The sequence below is a fragment of the Chiloscyllium plagiosum genome, chromosome 9, assembly GCF_004010195.1.
Source record: "Chiloscyllium plagiosum isolate BGI_BamShark_2017 chromosome 9, ASM401019v2, whole genome shotgun sequence".
In the NCBI taxonomy this organism is placed as follows: domain Eukaryota; kingdom Metazoa; phylum Chordata; class Chondrichthyes; order Orectolobiformes; family Hemiscylliidae; genus Chiloscyllium; species Chiloscyllium plagiosum.
Window position 1 is genome coordinate 79406557 of NC_057718.1, and position 19175 is coordinate 79425731.

The following is a 19175-nucleotide window of genomic DNA, read 5'->3' on the forward strand; positions in this document are numbered from 1 at the left end:
ATGGACAGAGTAGCTGGGATGACCTCCCTTCCACCTGTCCGCTCCACCCTCCCCTCTGACCTATCACCTCCATCCCACCTCCATTCACTTATTGTACTCTATGCTACTTTTTCCCCACCCCCACCCTCCTCTCATTTATCTCTCCACCTTGCAGGCACTCTGCCTTTATTCCTGACGAAGGGCTTTTGCATGAAACATCGATTTTCCTGCTCCTCGGATGCTGCCTGAATTGCTGTGCTTTTCCAGCACCACTCTAATCTAGAGTTTGTTGATTAGGTGCCTATCAAATGGACTGCTTTGTCCTGGATAATGTCAAGCTTTGGGAGTATGGCTTGAACTGCACTCTCCCAGGCAAATGGAGAGCATTTCATTCCAATCCTGATTTGTACCTTCTAATTGATGGGTAGACTACATGATATCAAGAAATGCAGGATCACTTGCCACAGGATCCCTAACCTCTGACATTCTCTTATAGCCACATTATTTACATGGCTAGTCCAATTCAGTTTCTGGTCAATGGTAACCCCTAGGATGATGACAGTCAGGGATTTAGCTATGGTAAAGTCATTGAATGTTTAGGGGTGATAGGTAGATTCTCTTATCGAAGATGACTATTGCTTGGCACTTGCATGGCATAAATGTTACTTCCCATTTCTCAGCCGAATTCTGGATATTGTTCAGATCACTCTGCACTCAGTACAGACTACTTCAAGATAAGAAGAGTTGCAAATTGTGCTCTAAATGACAGCTGGATGGTCCTTGTGCTCGCTGCAGTTAAATGTTGACCATCCAACCTGACCAAAGCAGCCTGGATGGAGATAACAGTAGAGGTAGCAGACTTGGGGTCATTGATAGACCAAAGATTCACTGTCAAGAGTCACCTTAAGATCTGCCAGGATGAGTGTGTCTTCATTATTGAAACTTGCATGCATGGAACATTTAGAGAAGACTCCATCAGAGTATTGTGTTGTGTACTTGCCAAAAGTTAGAGTTGACATGATCCACAAATGCTTATATAAATGACTCAAACATCTATGAAGAAGTTGCAGTGGATGGGGTTGCAGGAGAATGTGAATGGTAGAATGGTTACAGAGTGCTATTTCAGAACTGAAGAAAGGTCAAAGGACTTGAAGCATTAACTCTGTTTCTCTCTCTGCAGATGATGTTGGACCTGCTGAGTCTCTTCAGCCATTTCTGCTTCTGTTTGTTTCAGGTTTCCATCATTTGTAGTTCTTTTTGTTTTATTACAAAGTGATAATTGTTTTGCAAAGTGTGCTGTGTGCCTGGAGCATTCTCATAGACTATATATGTGAAGGAATGATTGTACAAGAGATTCAAAATCATTATGTTGTTCCACTATAATACTAGGAGAAAATGCCACACAATACTAGAAAAAAGTATTAAGATAGGAGGTGATGTGCCAAACCAGCCACCCTCAGACATGTAAAGCAGGAGGTATTGGAGCTTTTTGCATATCAGTGAAGTTGGTCCATTGGTAGAGATGAGGAGAAAGATCCAGGTTGGTGAGATTGCAAGAGGCCATGTTTATAATTCAGTGAGAGATGTGTTCAGGGGGCTAAGGAGAGTATGAATGATACCAGGATATGTTGTTGTGATGCTGTGATGGTCTCTGGTTTTGAACAATTTCATGTATTGGGAAAGATGGTAAGATGCATGTTGGATGCCAGGGAATGCAAGCAAAAGATAACATCTCATTATGTTTTCAGTGCTGCTCATTAGAAACTTTATCTCTGTGCACTCACCTCGAAAGGTGAAGATGGCTTTAACCTTCCCTGTCTTTGTCTCATGCACAGATTGCTGCCACAAGCCCCAAGAAACCAACACTAGTCTCTGAGGAGGAAGAGGAAACCTCTTGCTCTGCACCCAATACTGGATTGCAACACTAGACTGAGTAAGGAAACCATAAACTGATGAGGGTGCATCAGAGTCATGTACGCAGATGTCAGGTTCTGAGATGGAGTTGTCAGGTGAGTGGTTGGAGAAGAGCTAAATGCTGCATTCCAGTATGACTATTGTCTGGCATCCTCTGTAAGGCAGAGGATGCTGCAAGGTGTGTGGAGATCTGGTGGCGATACCAGAGGAGTTTTGTGTTTTGGCACAAAGTTTAGTGCTGTCCATTCAGGCTGTGTGTACTGCAATCTTCCCCTCCATAGAATATATGGCTTCTTCCATTGACTGTCTTGAATCAGGAGAATACTAATACAATTGTGGTATGCATTCTGACCTGCACTCCGTCACCAGGGGTCCAGGGCCATGGTGATTAGAGAGCAAGAAGCATTGTGTCCCTCCAAGAAAGTAGGGGAAGCTAAATGGATCTTGTGGTAGAGTGTGAGCAGCATCTGATGCAATCTTAGGCCATTTCTGATGGAGACCACTTTTCTCTATCCTCCTGCAATTAGCATAGAGATTTTCAAGAGCCATGGTGGTAAAAGGCCCTCTTGCCATTGTGCAGGAGATACTCACGATGTTGGGGCCCTCACAGCCTCTAGTGGCTGGAGGATGGTACCTAGATGACACAGATTAGAGAACAAAAGGTCCAACAACTGTATCCAGTGCAGGAGCAAGTGAGGGTACAGCATGACATCACAGCACCTGGAAAGAGCCAAGAATCCCCACAGCAGCCATGCTTCAGTACAGATGGATGAATTTATATTTTGCATTATTTGCAATTAGCAGTGACATTCTATGTACATAAATGATGTCTTGTTTGAACATTCTTGAAGATTGATTTACCAGATGTATTGAGATGGACTACATATTAGAGAGCTCCTCCAGATGTCAGAACCTTATTTTGAAGACACCAGTAAAAGGGAAAGACCGAATCTCACGGTTGGTGTGTTGCCTCCCAGGTGCCAGGGTTCGTGATATCTCTGTGTTTTCAGGATTGTTGAGGGGGAGGGGGGGTAGCCCCGGGACATGGTCCACATAGGCACTAACAAAATAAGTAGGAAAAGGGATGCAAATTTAAGGCACAAATTCAGGGAGCTAGGGTGGAAGCTTGGAGCTAGAACATAAAGTTGTTATCTCTGGTTTGTTGCCCCTGCCACTTGCTAGTGAGGTGAGGAATGGGGGGAGAGAGAGGCGTTGGACATGTGACGACAGGAATGGTCAGGAGGGAGGATTTTGGATACCTAGATAATTGGGGCTTATTCTGGGCAGGTGGGACCTCTACAAACAAGATGGTCTTCACCTGAATCAGAGAGCTACCAATATCCTGGGGGGAGGGGAGATTTGCTAATGCTGTTTGGGCAGGTTTAAACTAATTCAGCTGGGGGTTGGGAACCTGAATTGTAGTCCCAGTGTCCAGAAGGTTGAGAGTAGTGAGGTCAGAAATATGGTTTCAAAGTCACAAAAGTGCACCGGCAAACAGGAAGGTGAATTGAAGTATGTCTATTTCAACGCTAGGAGTATCCAGAATAAGGTGGGTGAACTTGCAGCATGGGTTGGTACCTGGTATTTCAATGTTGTGGCCATTTCAGAGACATGGATAGAGCAGGGCCAGGAGTAGTTGTTACAGGTTCCGGGATTTAAATGTTTCAGTAAGAATGGAGAAGATGGTAAAAAAGGGGGAGGTGTGGCATTGTTAGTCAAGGACATTATTACGGTGGCAGAAAGGATGTTTGAGCACTATGGGCAGAGGATAGAATCAGGAAAGGAGAGGTCACCCTGTTGGGAGTTTTCTATAACTACTCCGAGTAGTTCCAGAGATGTAGAGTACCTTAGATGGGTCAGTTTTTGTCCAATGTGTACAGGAGGGGTTCCTGACACAATACGTAGACAGGTCAACAAGGGGCAAGGCCACATTGGATTTGGTACTTGGTAATGAACACAGCCAGATGTTAGATTTAGAGGTAGGTGAGTACTTTGGTGATAGTGACCACAATTCAGTTATGTTTACTTTCGTAATGGAATGGGATAGGTATATACTGCAGGGCAAGAGTTATAGCTGGGGGAAAGGCAATTATGATGTGATTAGGCAAGATTTAGAATGCTTAGGATGGAGAAGGAAACTGCAGGGGATGGGCACAATTGAAATGTGGAGCTTATTCAAGGAACAGCTACTGAGTATTCTTGAAAAGTATGTACCTGTCAGGCAGGGAGGAAATGGTCAAGTGAGGGAGCTGTGGTTTACTAAGGAAGTTGAATCTCTTGTCAAGAGATTGTCAAGAGGCTTATGTTCGGATGAGATGCGAAGGCTCAGTTCGGGGGTGCTTGAGAGTTACAGGTTAGCTAGGAAAGACCCAAAGAGAGAGCTAAGAAGAGCCAGGAGGGAACATGAGAAGTCATTGGCAGATAGGATCAAGGAAACCCTAAAGCTTTCTATCGGTATATCAGGAATAAAAGAATGACCAAAGTAACATTAAGGCCAATCAAGGACAGTAGTGGGAAGCTGTACGTGGAGTCTGAGAAGAAAGGAGAAACGCTAAATGCTTTTTTTTGTCTGTATTCATACTAGAAAAAGACAACGTTGTCGAGGAGAATACTGAGATACAGGCTACTAGACTAGACAGGATTGAGGTTCACAAGGGGGAGGTGTTCTGGAAAGTGTGAAAATATGTAAGTCCCCTGGGCCGGATAGGATTTATCCGAGGATTCTCTGGGAAGCCAGAAGAGATTGCAGAGCCTTTGACTTTGATCTTTATGTTGTCATTGTCTACAGGAATAGTGCCAGAAAACTGGAGGATAGCAAATGTTGTCCTCTTGTTCAAGAAGGAGAGTAGAGACGACCCTGGTAATTATAGACTAGTGAGCCTAACTTCGATTGTGGGTAAAGTGCAGGAAAAGGTTTTAAGCGATAGGATTTATAATCATCTGGAGAGGAATAAGTTGATTAGGGATAGTCAACACGGTTTTGTGAAGTATAGGTCATGCCTCACAAACGTTATTGAGTTTTTTGAGATGGTGACCAAACAGGTGGATGAGGGCAAAGCGGTTGATGTGGCGTATATGGATTTCAGTAAGGCTTTTGATAAGGTTCCCCATGGTAGGCTATTGCAAAAAATACGGAGGCATGGGATTAAGGTTGATTTAGCAGTTTGGATCTGAAATTAGCTAGCTGAAAGAAGACAGTGTAGTAGTTGGGAAATGTTCTTCATGGAGTTCAGTTACTAATGGTGTATGCAAGGATCTGTCTTGCGTCCACTGCTATTTGTCATTTATAAAAAAATGACCTGGATGAGGGTGTAGAAGGATGGTTTAGTAAATTTGCGGATGACACTAAGGTCAGTGGAGTTGTGGACAGTGCCAAAGGATGTTGCAGGTTACAGAGGGAAATAGATAAACTGCAGAGCTGGGCTGAGAGATGGCAAATGGAGTTTATTGTGGAAAAGTGTGAAGTGATTCAGTAGGAGCAACAGGAATAAAGAGTACTGGGCTAATGGTAAGATTCTTGGTAGTGTAGATGAGCAGAGGGATCTCTGTGTCTATGCACATAGATCCCTGAAAGTTGCCACCCAGGTTGATAGGGTTGTTAAGAAGGTGTACAGTGTGTTAGCTTTTATTGGTAGAGGCATTGAGTTTTGGAGCCACAAGGTCATCTTGCAGTTGTACAAAACTCTGCTGTGGCCACACTTGGAGTATTGTGTACAGTTCTGGTCACCACATTATAGCAAGGATGTGGAAGCTTTGGAAAGGGTTCAGAGGCGATGTACTAGGATGTTACCTGGTATGGAGAGAAGGTCTTATGAGGAAAGGCTGAGGGACTTGAGACTGTGTTTTCATTAGAGAGAAGGAGGTTGAGAGGTGACTTTAATTGAGACATATACGATAATCAGTGGGTTAGATAGGGTGGACAGTGAGAGCCTTTTTTCCTCTAATGGTGATGGCTAGCAAGAGGGGACATAACTTTAAATTGAGGGGAGATAGATATAGGACAGATGTCAGAGGTGGTTTCTTTACTCAGAGTAGGGGCGTGGAACGTTCTGCTTGCAACAGTAATAGACTCGTCAACGTTAAGGACATTTAAATGGCTATTGGATAAACATATGGATGAAAATAGAATAGTGTAGGATAGATAGGCTTGAGATTGGTCCCACAGATTGCGCAACATCAAGGGCTGAAGGGCCTGTACTGGACTGTAATGATCTTTGTTCTGTATGTTCAAATTGTCTGGATCCTGATGGCTTTTGTTGTGCTGTGGTTCACATTGCAAATAAATTGATCAACGCAACACTGCTCAGTGATATGATTGAACCTGTTTATTTGTCAGGCTGGATTTTAGCCTGGAGATCTACAGTTGGACCCCTGATATCGAAAAAGTACAGAACCAATTCCGACCTGTGATTTATAGCAGCTACCCAGGTAAGCATCTGCAGAGAGTGGAGCCATATAAAATCAGTTTGGCAGTGTTTGATGCACTTCAAAAACAGCATAAGAAAATCTTCCCAACCCAATTATTTTAGTGTTAAGTGAGAAGTAATGTGATGTAAAAGCTTTTATCCCTCAAATGTGAAATAAAAAGCATAATGTTGTCATAAGATTGTAAGGTGGTCATTTTTCTGGATTAATTCACTGATCCAGAGAGATTAGTGTTCTAACTTTTATTTAAGATAATTCTAAGGCTTTAATTTCCACCACTCTCATAGCGGGTCTTTTCCAAGTGTTGAAATCTGATTCTGTTCGACAATTGTTTAAAACCAGGTCTATCTTTTGATTGCTTGGTGTAAGCGTAAGGAAAAAGTCAATATGTCCTTCCATCTGCCACAAGGCAGTTTGATTCAGTGAAAGATTTTTTTTTAGAAGTCCTGTGTGTAAATGAGATTGGTCAGATCATTTCAAAATAAATTTCTATTGTTTCATACTGAATAGTGAATGAATGTTTGTTCTGTACAGACGCAGAATGCTGATCTTCACTCTACAGATTGGGCTAAAGTATTTAATCACTTAATTACTGAAGAAATACTGCTGTGATGAGTAAGTATGAAATCTAGTTTAAACAGATGCTGCATTAGAAATTTGTCTCAAATAATGGTGCAAAATGGGAGTTTTTATTTTTAAAAATCTAGATATGCTCTTACACACAAACTAATTGTTTTTTTCCCAATACCAAATCACCTGTGTTTTTTTTTCCCATCTATTAACCACCACCGGTAAATCATCCATATTTTCCAATCGATTAATTTACATGCAAGTTCAGTTAAGAGTAATGCAGTCCATCAAAGGTGAGGGAGAGTGGGAAAAATGGGATTATTTTTCCATCAACGTTTTTTTCTCCCCTCCCCACCCACCCCCATTGATTGATTGATTGATTGATTAACACCAGCAAATCACCCATGTTTCCAATTGAACAATTTACTTGTAAAGCCCATTAAAGGCAATGCAAACCATTAAAGGTGAAGGAGAGGTGGGGAGCGGAGGAAATGAGAGTTATTGGATGGGCTGTCTGACGTATAGCACCTGATATTCATTTACACTACAGTCAGTGGAGTTAAATATGAGGACTGATCAGTATGGTACCAAGTGACTGGTCTATTTCCACAGTTTGTGCTGCAGTCTGTGAAAATTTATTTCATTATCTCAAAGTCCTTACTTTCATCTTAGTTACCAACAGTGCTGATTTCATTTTAATAAGTAAATATTGACCATGTATTTATGGGTCATGTTTTTCCAGCCCTATCCTGAAAGACTCAAAGTACACCCTCTCATTTGGCAGCAAGATATCCTAATCCTGTTGTATTCAGGGGAAATAAGTGTTTCATTAAACAGAGGCAAAGATAAGGACACTAGGAATAAGTGATTTTAGTTATCTGGAAGGACAGAATGGGCTGGGACTCCATTTTTTTTTGCATTTTAGAAAAGCAAATGTTTAAAAGTGACCTAGCAGAGTTTTGAAAACTTGTGAAGTTGTTTATTGGATAATTGTCAGGGGGATAAGTTGTTTACAGTTGTTGGGAATCCAAAACCAGAGGAAACTAAGGTAAGACAGTTGCTAATAAACTAAATTGGGAATTCAGGAGAAATTTCCTTTTATGTAATTTGTTATAAATAAAGACCTAGTAGTTCAAATGAAAAAGATGCTTCATAAGTAAATAAAGCAGAAGGAAATAGATGGCTGCGTAGATAAGGTTAGATTAATTATGGGTTTAAGGTGTGGAGCATAAATACCAGCATTGCCCATATGGGCTGAATGGCCTCTTTATGTGCTGTAGTTTCATATAATTCTATGTAAATAGCCCTCCTATGAAGAAATGGAAAATGTTGCTGAATTTCATACATTTTGGTATAGTACAGTGAAATTCCAATGTGTCAAATTCTGATACTCCAAATTCCAGTTGTGCGGTAGTTAACACTGGCAGAATAGCAAATTAAAAAGACTGATGTCCCTGATAAACTGAGTTTCCAAACTGAAACTCCCAGTTAGCCGAACTTGTGATTTGATCATGCCAACTAAATGGAGTGGGTCAAGATGATATTTCTGCCACCCAACACCTGGCCAAACTGCAGATTAGGAATCTGACAAGCCACTATCAATGGTAGCTGATCTCAGGTTAACAAGGCCATTGATAAGAAGCAGGACTACAATCCAACTATTACTGAGGCCATATTTATGATGAAGAAGGTGATGATAGCTACAATTGCTAATTGCTTCTACCATGCTGGGATCAAGTAGGCTGTAACTGTTCAAGGCACCGAGAATGAGGAGGAGGAGGAGTGTGGGGATAACTAACTCAGTGACAGACCTCTTCACTCACTTACCAGAGGTCAGCATGACAATACGAGCAGACACAATCATGGAAACCAATGGTAAGATAGATGACACCGAACACTGCACAATGGACCTGGCAGATGAAGGAATTATAGATGCAGTAGATTCAATCACTGCGGAGCCTGCGGAGGCCAACATTAAAGAGTCTGATAAATGTGTAGCTGCTCACTAGCCTGTTTCCCTGGCTGAAGCTGTAAAGATCATAGGGATACACTGGGATTTTGTATTGCTGCATGAAAACACAGAAAACCTGTTTGATTGAATTAGTACAATGCTGGACTGTATCATACCCATCAAAAGACAATATGCTAAGCAAAAAAATTACTGAGATTTTCCAGCCTAACTTCCAAATTTCTTTCAATGTTTTTTTTCTGTACCAGAATTAATTGTTGCAAGATGTGAACAAATTAAAAATGAAAATGATTTTTTGCATTTTACTCTTTTCACTTGGATTTTTTTGGCACAGACTGTCTTTATTGGCAAATTGGGTCACATTGGGGTCTCCTTGACTATCTGTTAATAAATTTGTGGGCAGACTCCCTAAGATTCAACTCATTGTGATTTCATTGTACATGGCTGAGCAAACCAAACCTTATGTCTAATGCTAGTCACTAATAAATTTAATGTGCTTTCCAGAGCTCTATATTTGTTCTGCTTCTTCTTGTTCAAGTCACTCGAACCAGTGATCTCCCATGCAGTCACGATTCCACTCCTTGCTGCACAACCAGCACCATTCAAAATGGCAAGAAGGCCTGGGGCATTTCATGTGCATGCAGCCTCCTGTGGTGGGGAGAAGTACCAGTCAGATACATGAACACATACACTTATCTCGAAATCAAACAAATTTGATAACATTGAGGAAGGTAATGGGGTGATTTTCATTTCCATGACCATCCAAACAGCACACAATTTCTGAATACGAAGTAAAGGTCTCCAACCCCAGAGGACTGTCAAGGAGAGAATGCGGAGTGGCTAAATCCCTAGGCAGGGCTTGCCATATAAAACAGGCAGGAAGCAGTGATTAAACTAGGATTCTTATGCTGAGGGTAATTCTCTTAAGAACTCCTATAGTAATACCTTGCGGCTGTTAAAACCTGCTTGAGAAGACAAGTGAAGATTTTCTGTCTGATGCTCAATTATGTCAGTCTCACTAGGTTTGTATTGTCAGTTAACTGATGTTCTTGCCTGTTCTGTGGCACACAGGTCAGATGTCTGGTTTTGTGGAAAATAAGGAAACTAATTGAACATTTATGAACTGGTGTCATGTGATATTGATTCTTTCAATTGCTGACTGAAAGGAAATTTTGTGGCTAGATTTATCCCATTTATCATGGCCATTTTGTACGTTGTCATGTAAATGTCATAACTGCACAGGAACATTTTGGCCAAGGGAGATGTTTCTACAGACAGAACTATGGAAGACATCACAGACCTAATTAGGTAAAGATTCCATAAGTGGTTTTCTAGACCAAGCCAAAGAACAGTAACCATTAGTCACATAGTATGTTCACTAGAGTGGGTAGGAGTGGCAGATGCCCTTGCCTTAAAGATAATCATGAACCAATTGGGTATTTATGACAGAATATAACCTTTTTATCGTTCTTTGTTCCATTTGTTAAAGTCAGATTCTGAACTCTGGTTTGCTACTACAATACCATAACCTCTTATATTACTTTTATATTGCACTCAGGTAATTTTTGCAAAGCAAATGAAGATCAATAATTTTAACATTTTGTAATAATGTGAAATACGTTACAACATTTAAATTTTGGAAATTAGTAGGTAAATACTCTTCCAATCTTTGTTAATCAGAGTTAAAAATTGCAAGTTTATAGTCCAACAGATTTATTTGGAAGTACTAGCTTTCAGAACGCTGCTCCTTCGTCTTTCTCTTCTAGCACTGAAAGCTAGAATTTCCAAATTAACCTCTAGGACTATAGCCTGCAGTTGTGATTTTTAACTTTGTCCATCCTGTCCAACACTGGCAACTCCACATCTTTGTTAATCAGGTTAAAGGATGTTACTAGATTGATATCAGAACTAAAATGCTTAAATTATGAGGACAGAAAAGTACAGAAGAAGTGTTTAATTAATTTGATGGTGTAAATGGAGATAAATATGTTGCTCTGTTGGAGAGTTCAGGGCAGAAGGACATAATCTTAACATTTTTTTTATTTTTCCATGGTCTTTGGTGTGGCACAGTCACTCAGTGGTTAGCACTGCTGCCTCTCAGTATCAGGGACAATTCCAAACTCAGGTGACCATCTGTGTGGGTTTCCCCGTGTCTGTGTGGGTTTCCTTTGGCAGATTTCCAATGACAGGTTTCCTCCCATAGTCCAAAGATGTGCAGGTTACGTAGGTTGGCCATGATAAATTGCCCATAGAATGCAGCGATGTGCAGGGTTACAGAGTTGGGATGGGTCAGGGTGGAATGCGCTTCAAAGGGTTGGTGTGGACTCGATGGGCCGTTTGCCCTACTTCTACACTGTGGTGATTCTGAGTGTCTCTGGCAAAGTCAGCATTTATTGCTGATCTTAATTCCTCTTGAGAAGATAGTGGTGATCCACCTTCTTGACCTGCTGCAGTATACCTCACGCAGATCCAGCTACAGTGCTGTCAGGAGGGAGTTCCAGAAGTTTCACCCAGCAACAAGGAATGGTGATATAGTTTGAAATCAGGATGGTTTGTGGCTGAGTGGAGAATTTGCAAGTGATAGTGATTCCAGATATCAGTTGCCATTGCCCTTGTCTTTGTAGGTGTCAGAGGTCAAGGCTTTGGATATGAAAATAGAAATTGCTGGAAAAGCTCAGCAGGTCTAGCAGCATCTGTGGAGAGAAATCAGAGTTAACATTTTGGGTTGAGTGACCCTTCCTCAGAACTTCGCAGTTGCTGCCAGACCTGCTGAGCTTTTCCAGCAATTTCCATTTTTGACTCTGATTTACAGATTCGACAGTTCTTTCAGTTTTTAGGCTTTGGATAGTGCTCGAGAAACAGTTGGAACAGTGCATCTTGTATATGGTACACACTACTGACACTGTTCACCAATACTGGAAGTAATGAATGTTTAAAGTAGTGACCAGGTCCACCTGCTTTGTCCTGAATAGTTTCAAGCTTTTTGAGTGTTGTTGGAGCTGTACTCATCCAGGAAAATGGACGGTATTCCATATCTCCTGACATATGCCTTATAAATAGTGAAAAGGTCTTAGAGAGACAGGGCGTGAGTTCTTCACCACAGAATTCCCAGTAACTGACCTGCTTTTCCAGGCACATATTTATATGACCGGTTCAGTTAATTATCTGGTAAATGGTAATACCCAGGATGTTATGGTGGGAGATCCTTGATGGTTAAGGAAAGAACGGTAGATTTTCTCTTATTGGAGATAGCTATTCACTGGCACTTATGTGACACAAACATTACTTACCACTTTTCAGCCCAGCCTGAATATTATTCAAGTATTGCTCCATATGGGTTTGACCTATTTCAATATCTGAAGAGTCACAAATGGTACTGAATACTGTTCAGCAAGCTTTGTTATCTCTAATCAAACCAAAATACTGTGGATGCCGGAAATCTGAAGCAAATGCAGAAAATACTGGAGAAACTCAGGTCTGGCATCATCTAGTGAGAAAGAAATATAGTTAACATTTTCAGTCTGATATGAATCATCTTCAGAACTGCTTTTTGCTGGAGGAAAGGTAATTCATTGAGGTAGTTGGGCCTAATACACTATCCTGAGGAACTCCTGCAGCCATATCCTAGGATTGTGATAATTGATTTCCTACAACCACAACCAACTTGCTTTATGCTAAGTACGACTCTAGTCAGTGAGGGGTTTTATCCCTGATTCCCATTGACACCAGTTTTTCTTGTGGTACTTGACGGGCTACATTTGGCCAAATCCTGCCTTGAAGGGAAGTCACTTTCACTTCATGCATTGTGTTCAGCTCTTTTGTCTATTTTTGAATCAAGACTGTAATGATCCAAAAGACCTCTAGAGAACCCAAATTGAGCATCAGTGAGCTGGTTACTGCTGCTTAAATGCTAATTGATAGCGCTGCTTGTGACATCACGGTTTTGATGATTGAGAGTATACTGATGAGATGATCATTTCAAAAACTATATCAGAAAACACCTCCTCAACCAAAGAGTAGTGGAAATCAAGCCCACACATCCTACCCCAACTAAGAAAGAAAATTAAGGGTGGTCATGACATATTAGATTTTTGTATCCAGTGTCTAAAGCAGATAGACAGACAGAATTAACATATAGACTGGCAAATTTCTAATTCAGTGGTAATCAGGCTGGAGTGGTTCAATGTCAATACGTCTTTGTGTTCCCAGTAGAGAAAAAAAAGCAAGAAGAATGCTCATTTTTTTTAACTAAAGTTTTCATTAAATAAAAAATTTCAGCACTTGGTACATATAATTTTGTGCCAATTTGGGTGAAGGACATCACTGATACAAAATGCAACATATTTCATATTTGGCACCAACAACAATCTCCAGTCAAAAAGTCAGAATGCAGAACAAGACATCTTGGAGTATCATTTTCACAATGATTCCGCATCTTTTGTGATAAATGTGGCAGGAATTCTGTGGGGGAATAGCATGAATAGCCAAGATTACTCTGAGAAATGGTGCCCAAGTGTCGCAAAAATGTTCTTCGATCTTAAGCTCAAAGAGGAAACACTGCAGCACCATCATAGTGTTAAGATTTGTCAAGCCAGTTAAGTTTTATCATTTTCAGAATTTTTTGTTCTATCAATTATTGTCAGTTATGTACAGTGGATGTTCAGCCACTTCAGATTGGGTTAAATTTGACCTAAGATGTTTCAGTAAAGTGTCATTATGACTGTTGTAGAAAGGTGATGGTATCACATCCATGTTGGATTTGAGCAAAGGTTCTGTAGGTCAGTCAGTAGTCTGAAACCTCAAAGTAATAATGCACTATTCCATGGAAGGGTTAATGTAGTGGTAATGTCACTGGACTAGCAATCCAGAGACCCAGGATCACCACCATCTTCTCAAGGAAAGCAAGAGATTGGTAATAAATACTTGCTTTTTCATTTTTCATTGACATAGTTAATTCATTAGTAGATACTTAGTAACTTTATTTACTCCACTGTGTGTCCTGAGTTCTGTTAATGGTTGATACTGACTAAGTTGGTATGGCAGAGTGAAGGCATAGTGCTGCAGATGGAAGGCATACATTGACATAAAGTAATATCAAGTTGGCATAGGATCTATTAAGGGGCATGGGATGGACACAGGCATTGGCTGGCATTGAAGGTGTGAGGGACCATTGTGCCATGATCTGGAATGATTTAGTATTAATGGGCACAGGGAGTGTGTGCGGGTGGTGAGGAAGGGTGAGGACTATCTGAAATTAATTTTTAAAAAGTGTTGGTGTGGTGAGGCCAGCCTTTTGCCAAGCCTGTCTCCACATCCAACAGTCTCTGAACTCTTTCCAGGGCTACCTTCCATGACCCCCATTTTCAACCATCTGCCTTCCCCTCAGCCCTGGAATATAAATTAGGTTTCTCAAGGCACCTTTCCCTAAGTCAGGTTTACAGAGCTGGAAATTGTCCCAACTCTGCGCTCCCTACCCGGGAGTAAAAGTTCAAGCCACAGTTACAGGACCACGACCTTGCGTCAGAATAAGAAACCATAGAGATGTATAGTAAAGGCTTGGAGAAGAACAAAAGAGAAGATCTATTATTTGGCAAAAGAGAGGACAGATTAAATGACAAAAAGAGTGATGATGCAAGGGCAAAGGAAGTGGTAATGGGAAAGAAAAAAATAAACCTCTAGAGGAGCTGTAATTTTTTGTCCAAATGGAGATAGAGAAGGTACCAGAGAGTCAGTTTTCAGCTTCTGTTCGTGGAGTGTTTGATTTGTCAAAAGACAACCATGAAAAGCTTTGTTAGCAAGTATAATGACATTTTACAGTTAGGCCTGAGAGAATGGGGTGCTCTGGGTCCTGATGGAGATAGGTTCATGTAAGTGAGGAAGAAAGCCAGGCAGACAATCTTATACTGGCAGTTCTCAATTTAAAAAAAAAAGGTGTGGAAAGGGTAAAAGATGTAGAGAAAGTGTTGCTGTTCTCGGGTAGGACAAGCTCAACAAGCATTTCAAGCTCAAAACTCATTGAGGTGAAGACTGAGGCTGAGGCCTTTGCTAAGGACAGATTGCTTGGGGTTAATGAGGAGGAGGTCATATCATGCAGCAAATTCAGAGATATTTTGGCGTCTCATTTCATACTCTGGATGGCAGGAATTGAATACAGTGTTTATTACTCTGTTCTTTGCAGTTATCTTCCTACAGCATATCTGAAGAATTCTGACTTCCTTTAATAACGTTTTGTGTTACAGGTGTGAAGTTATGTTGTTACTTTTCAGCTCAAATAACAGCAGGTACATACCATTCTTCTCCACTGGTACTTGGCACTTGGGACAAGGTTTAGTTGTTTCCTTGATTGCCTGTCTTGAGGCCTTGTCCCAGAGAGCTTGCTGTGCAGCTTGCTGATTGATAACACAATCCTATAAATAGAAGAATGAAGAAGCCATTATGTCACTGCACTTAGTTCACAAATGTATTCATGCCAAAGAAAAGAAATCAGGGCACTTGTCTCCTCTCTGCTCCCCTGTGGAAGGCATTGAATCCTTGCTGACATTATAGCTCTATCAGAGCCAGTCACCCATTGATAGCTTGCTCAAAGGGCCATTATTCATTCATGGGCATAAACAGCCCATAATTAAAATAACATTTGACTGTTAGGCCACCCTAACGTTTTCTTAAAATGCATTCTTGGAATGTGGGGACTGCAGGAAACCTGGTATTCATTGCTTCGTTGCTTTTTAGGAGCTGGTGCTTAAGATTCTTAAACTGCTACTATCTGAGGGGTAAGGCTGTGTTAAGCAAAGAAATCCAGGATGTTGACCCGACGGAGGAAAACTGGAGAGTCCTTCTATCCTTCTCCTGCTAAACGGTGGAGCTTACAAGTTTGGGGTATATTCTTGAAGATAGTTCATGTCTTGCTTGAGTGCATCCTGTAGATAGTACACACTCCAGACCTGGTGTGCCAGTAGTGGCAGGAGTAAAGGTTTAAACCAACTGTGATCATTTCCACCCATGGCATTTTCAGGAACAATGCCTCCTATCAAGCAGCTCAGAATGCTTTACAATGCTAACGGTGGTATAAAAATACAAGCTATTACTACCATTGTGATCAGAAGCCAGTATATTGCCCAATTATATTTCTTGCCAACCCCCACTTCCCTATCTCAGTTAGGAGTCCTAAGGCTAATTGTGGTGCCCTTATTGAGATTAGTGAATTTAATGTGGTACTTGGAAGCTTCCAGATTGTATATTTCATTTCCTCACCAGAGTTACCAGTAGAGCCAAACTGGAAAAGAACTATTTTGTATTATGTGGCAAACCATAGTAGTGAACACAGGAGTGGAAGATAAACATATCACAATGGGCTTCATAAGCTACTTTCCCATCTCACCTTTTTTTTTTTGCCTCTGGATACACTAACATAGGTGTGCACATTATGATGTACTAATGATGGCAATATACCCGTCTATGTATTTTTCATCATTTGCATCAGTAATGTTGGTCACTCAAAGAGCTGGTATGTTTCTACCATCCAGGATTGTTATGATTCAGGAAAAGAGCAAAGCTGAATATTACCAAACTTAAAGTTTGTGGATAGTCCTAGAGGCTGCTGACCTTGCTGTGCTGTATTAGGTGCCATTCATGCTTTTCCTTATATGGCTGGGGGTTGTTTTGCAAAGGCAAGTAATTTACCCCCGATCAGGATGGACCACTCAGACAGGTGGAACAGCCAACTTGGTGAACATGAGTTGGGATTCTGAAGTGGAATATCACAAGCCAGATCTATAAATTGTGGTTGTATCAGTAATTGTTCTGAAAGACCTAATGTAGGGATTTTTTTTAGATTTTGCCTAATCTGATGATGCCACATATTCTTTGTTGGACAATAACGAAATCGAGCACAAGTGGAGACACATGTCATTTCTGCTCCTGATAGTTGTAATTAGCTATTTAATATAAATTGTATTTATTGCAATCGTGCAATAAACTAAATCTTATTATGTAAGAAAAGTGCCCCTTCTTAAGATTCACTAATGGTTAATCCTCTACCACAGAAGTAAACAGGCCCTTTGATTCAGCATTGAAAAGACAATTGGAGGGTGTGAACAACCCCAATCACAAGCCACTAGTGGTTGCCACCAAAGTACAATATAACCATTGTTACATATAGTGGTGATTATACAGAAATACTATTCTAAAGGCCTGTTTCATAGCTTTCCTGCTTAAGGCCTACTGCAGCAGTTTTAGAATTTGAATTCAATTAAAACTTATACTCTTTAGGAGACAAAACCTGCCTTCCTTACCTCATTGGGTGCAAATGTGACTCCAGTCTCAACAACAACTTGCATTTATACCATACCTTTATTGTAGTGAAGCTTTATCGAAGTATCGTCAAACAAAATTTAGCACTGAGCCACATGAGATATTAGTACACATGACAAAATATTGGTCAAAGAGGTAGGTTGAAAAACAGGATTACTCAAACTGTGTTTTGCAACACACAATGGTGTCACAGTACAAGCAATTGGATTCAAGCTCCCTTTCCTCTGGACCTGCCACTGTGTGTATGGATCCATTCTGGTGGGTCAGCCTGACATCAGTTTGGCAAGCATATGCATGATTTTCTTTTTTCCTGCCAAGTTCTGCTGGATTGCTCAGATGAAATGAGCTCCAAAACCCGTCAGTTCATCCAAAATGGGAGAACATATTGCTGTATAGCCTCTGATCAGAACACCTTCATATTGCTCTCACAGCTCTGCCCCATTCCTCACAAACATTATGCCCTCCCACAGTCCTACCTACCTCACAGTTCTATCTACGCACTATCCTGTAACTCCCACAACTTGCACAGTCTGTGCTGCAACAACTCCCACCACCCCCCGAACTCTCTCAGCTCTAAGTCCGCTCAACAGAAAGCTCTAAAAGCTCTCCACTCCCACAATTCTCGGAGAAAGTGAGGATTGCAGATGCTGGAGACCAAAGTCAAAGAGTGTGGTGCTAGAAACGCACAACTGGTCAGGCAGCATCTGAGGAGCAGTAGAGTCGATGTTTCGAGCATAAACTCTTCATCAGGAATGTGGGATGGGGCCCAAGGGCACTTCATCTTCCGCCTTGGGACCCTCCAAGCCATCTTGAACTGTCCTACCTGTTCATCTTCCTTTCCACCCATCTGCTCTACCCATCATCACCCCCACCTTCATCTATCTATCACATTTCCAGCTACCTTCCCCCAGACCCACCCCCTCCCATTTATCTCTCAGCCCCATTCGCCACCCCCCCTCCCTGCCACCTTCCTGATGAAGAGCTTATACTCAAAATATTGACTCTCCTGCTCCTCGGATGCTGCTTGACTGGCTGTGGTATTCCGGCACCACACATTTTGAGCCCCATAGTTCGACCCTCACTCTCTCATTCTATGCCTCTTCCTACTGTTCCATTACATCCACACCTCGTCCTCAGTCTGGGGTGACAACGTTTTCCATATCAAAATGGCGTCAGACTGGGAGAATGTTTCAGAAGCATTAAGCATTTGAAAGAGACAGAAAGAAAAATATTGTATAAAGTCTTTATTTTATAAAGTCTTGTATAAAATATTGTATAAAGTCTGCATACATTTCCCTACTGCTCAAGGGTGTGGACCATTGAATGTCGTTCAATCCCTTATAAGCAGGTTGTCCAGGGTTTCTAGATAATGAGGTATAGTTTGAAGTAATTTTAAAATGCCAGTAAAAAAGAATTGAATTGATGCCACATGCTCAGTGACTTCCGCCACCCCTACTGCCGTTGTCACCACCACTTCCGCCCCCACCAGCGCCACTCACCTGCATTCTGCTGACATGCCCCCCACAAACCCCACTGTCACTATCCCCACCCACCAGAACCCCGAGGGGAACACGACCCCTGCTCATGACTCCACCCCCATTCCCCCCACCATCACACCCACTCCAGTTACAGGTTCCGCCCCTACTCCCAGCTCCACACCCACACCAGATCCCAGCTCCCAGTCCTGCTGACTTTTCACCATCCCTCCAGACTTTCCCCTCACTAAGGACGAACAATCAGTTCTCAGCAAAGGCCTCACCTTCATCCCCCGCCATCCACGCATCACTGAATTTAATGCACACCATGACGTCAAACGCTTCTCCCGCCACCTCCGAGCTTACTTTCACAATCAGGACTCCTGCCCACCTTCCGAGGACCCCTTCGCCCACCTCCAACACATTGCATCCACCTGGACACCCCGCGCTGGCCTATTACCTGCCCTCGACCTCTTCATTTCCAACTGCCGCCAGGACATTAACCGCCTCAACCTGTCTACCCCCTCCCCCAC

The 19175-nt window shown here is 41.7% G+C and overlaps 1 protein-coding gene and 1 long non-coding RNA gene across 7 annotated transcripts in view; one reads left to right on the plus strand and one right to left on the minus strand.

Annotated features, from left to right (window-relative positions):
- Nucleotides 1–8803, plus strand: part of LOC122552979 — a 76618-nt gene extending 67815 nt beyond the window's left edge. For 2 of the 4 annotated variants that reach the window (XR_006312577.1, XR_006312576.1), the window contains exons 2-4: nt 1815–1988; nt 6230–6933; nt 8719–8803. This is a non-coding gene — a long non-coding RNA (uncharacterized LOC122552979). Of the gene's footprint in view, nt 1–1222; nt 1989–3295; nt 3443–6229; nt 6934–8718 lie in introns of those variants that run through there. The other 2 variants (XR_006312575.1, XR_006312578.1) reach the window with 2 other exon arrangements.
- The window catches only part of prkn (parkin RBR E3 ubiquitin protein ligase), a 1109690-nt gene continuing 1097446 nt past the window's right edge, over nt 6932–19175 (minus strand). For all 3 annotated transcript variants that reach the window (XM_043696308.1, XM_043696306.1, XM_043696307.1), the window contains 2 exons: nt 15147–15264; nt 6932–9505 (listed from right to left, as the gene is read on the minus strand). In XM_043696308.1, the coding sequence (XP_043552243.1) occupies nt 9396–9505; nt 15147–15264 (228 nt within the window). In that variant the 3' untranslated portion in view covers nt 6932–9395. The remainder of the gene's footprint in view (nt 9506–15146; nt 15265–19175) is intronic.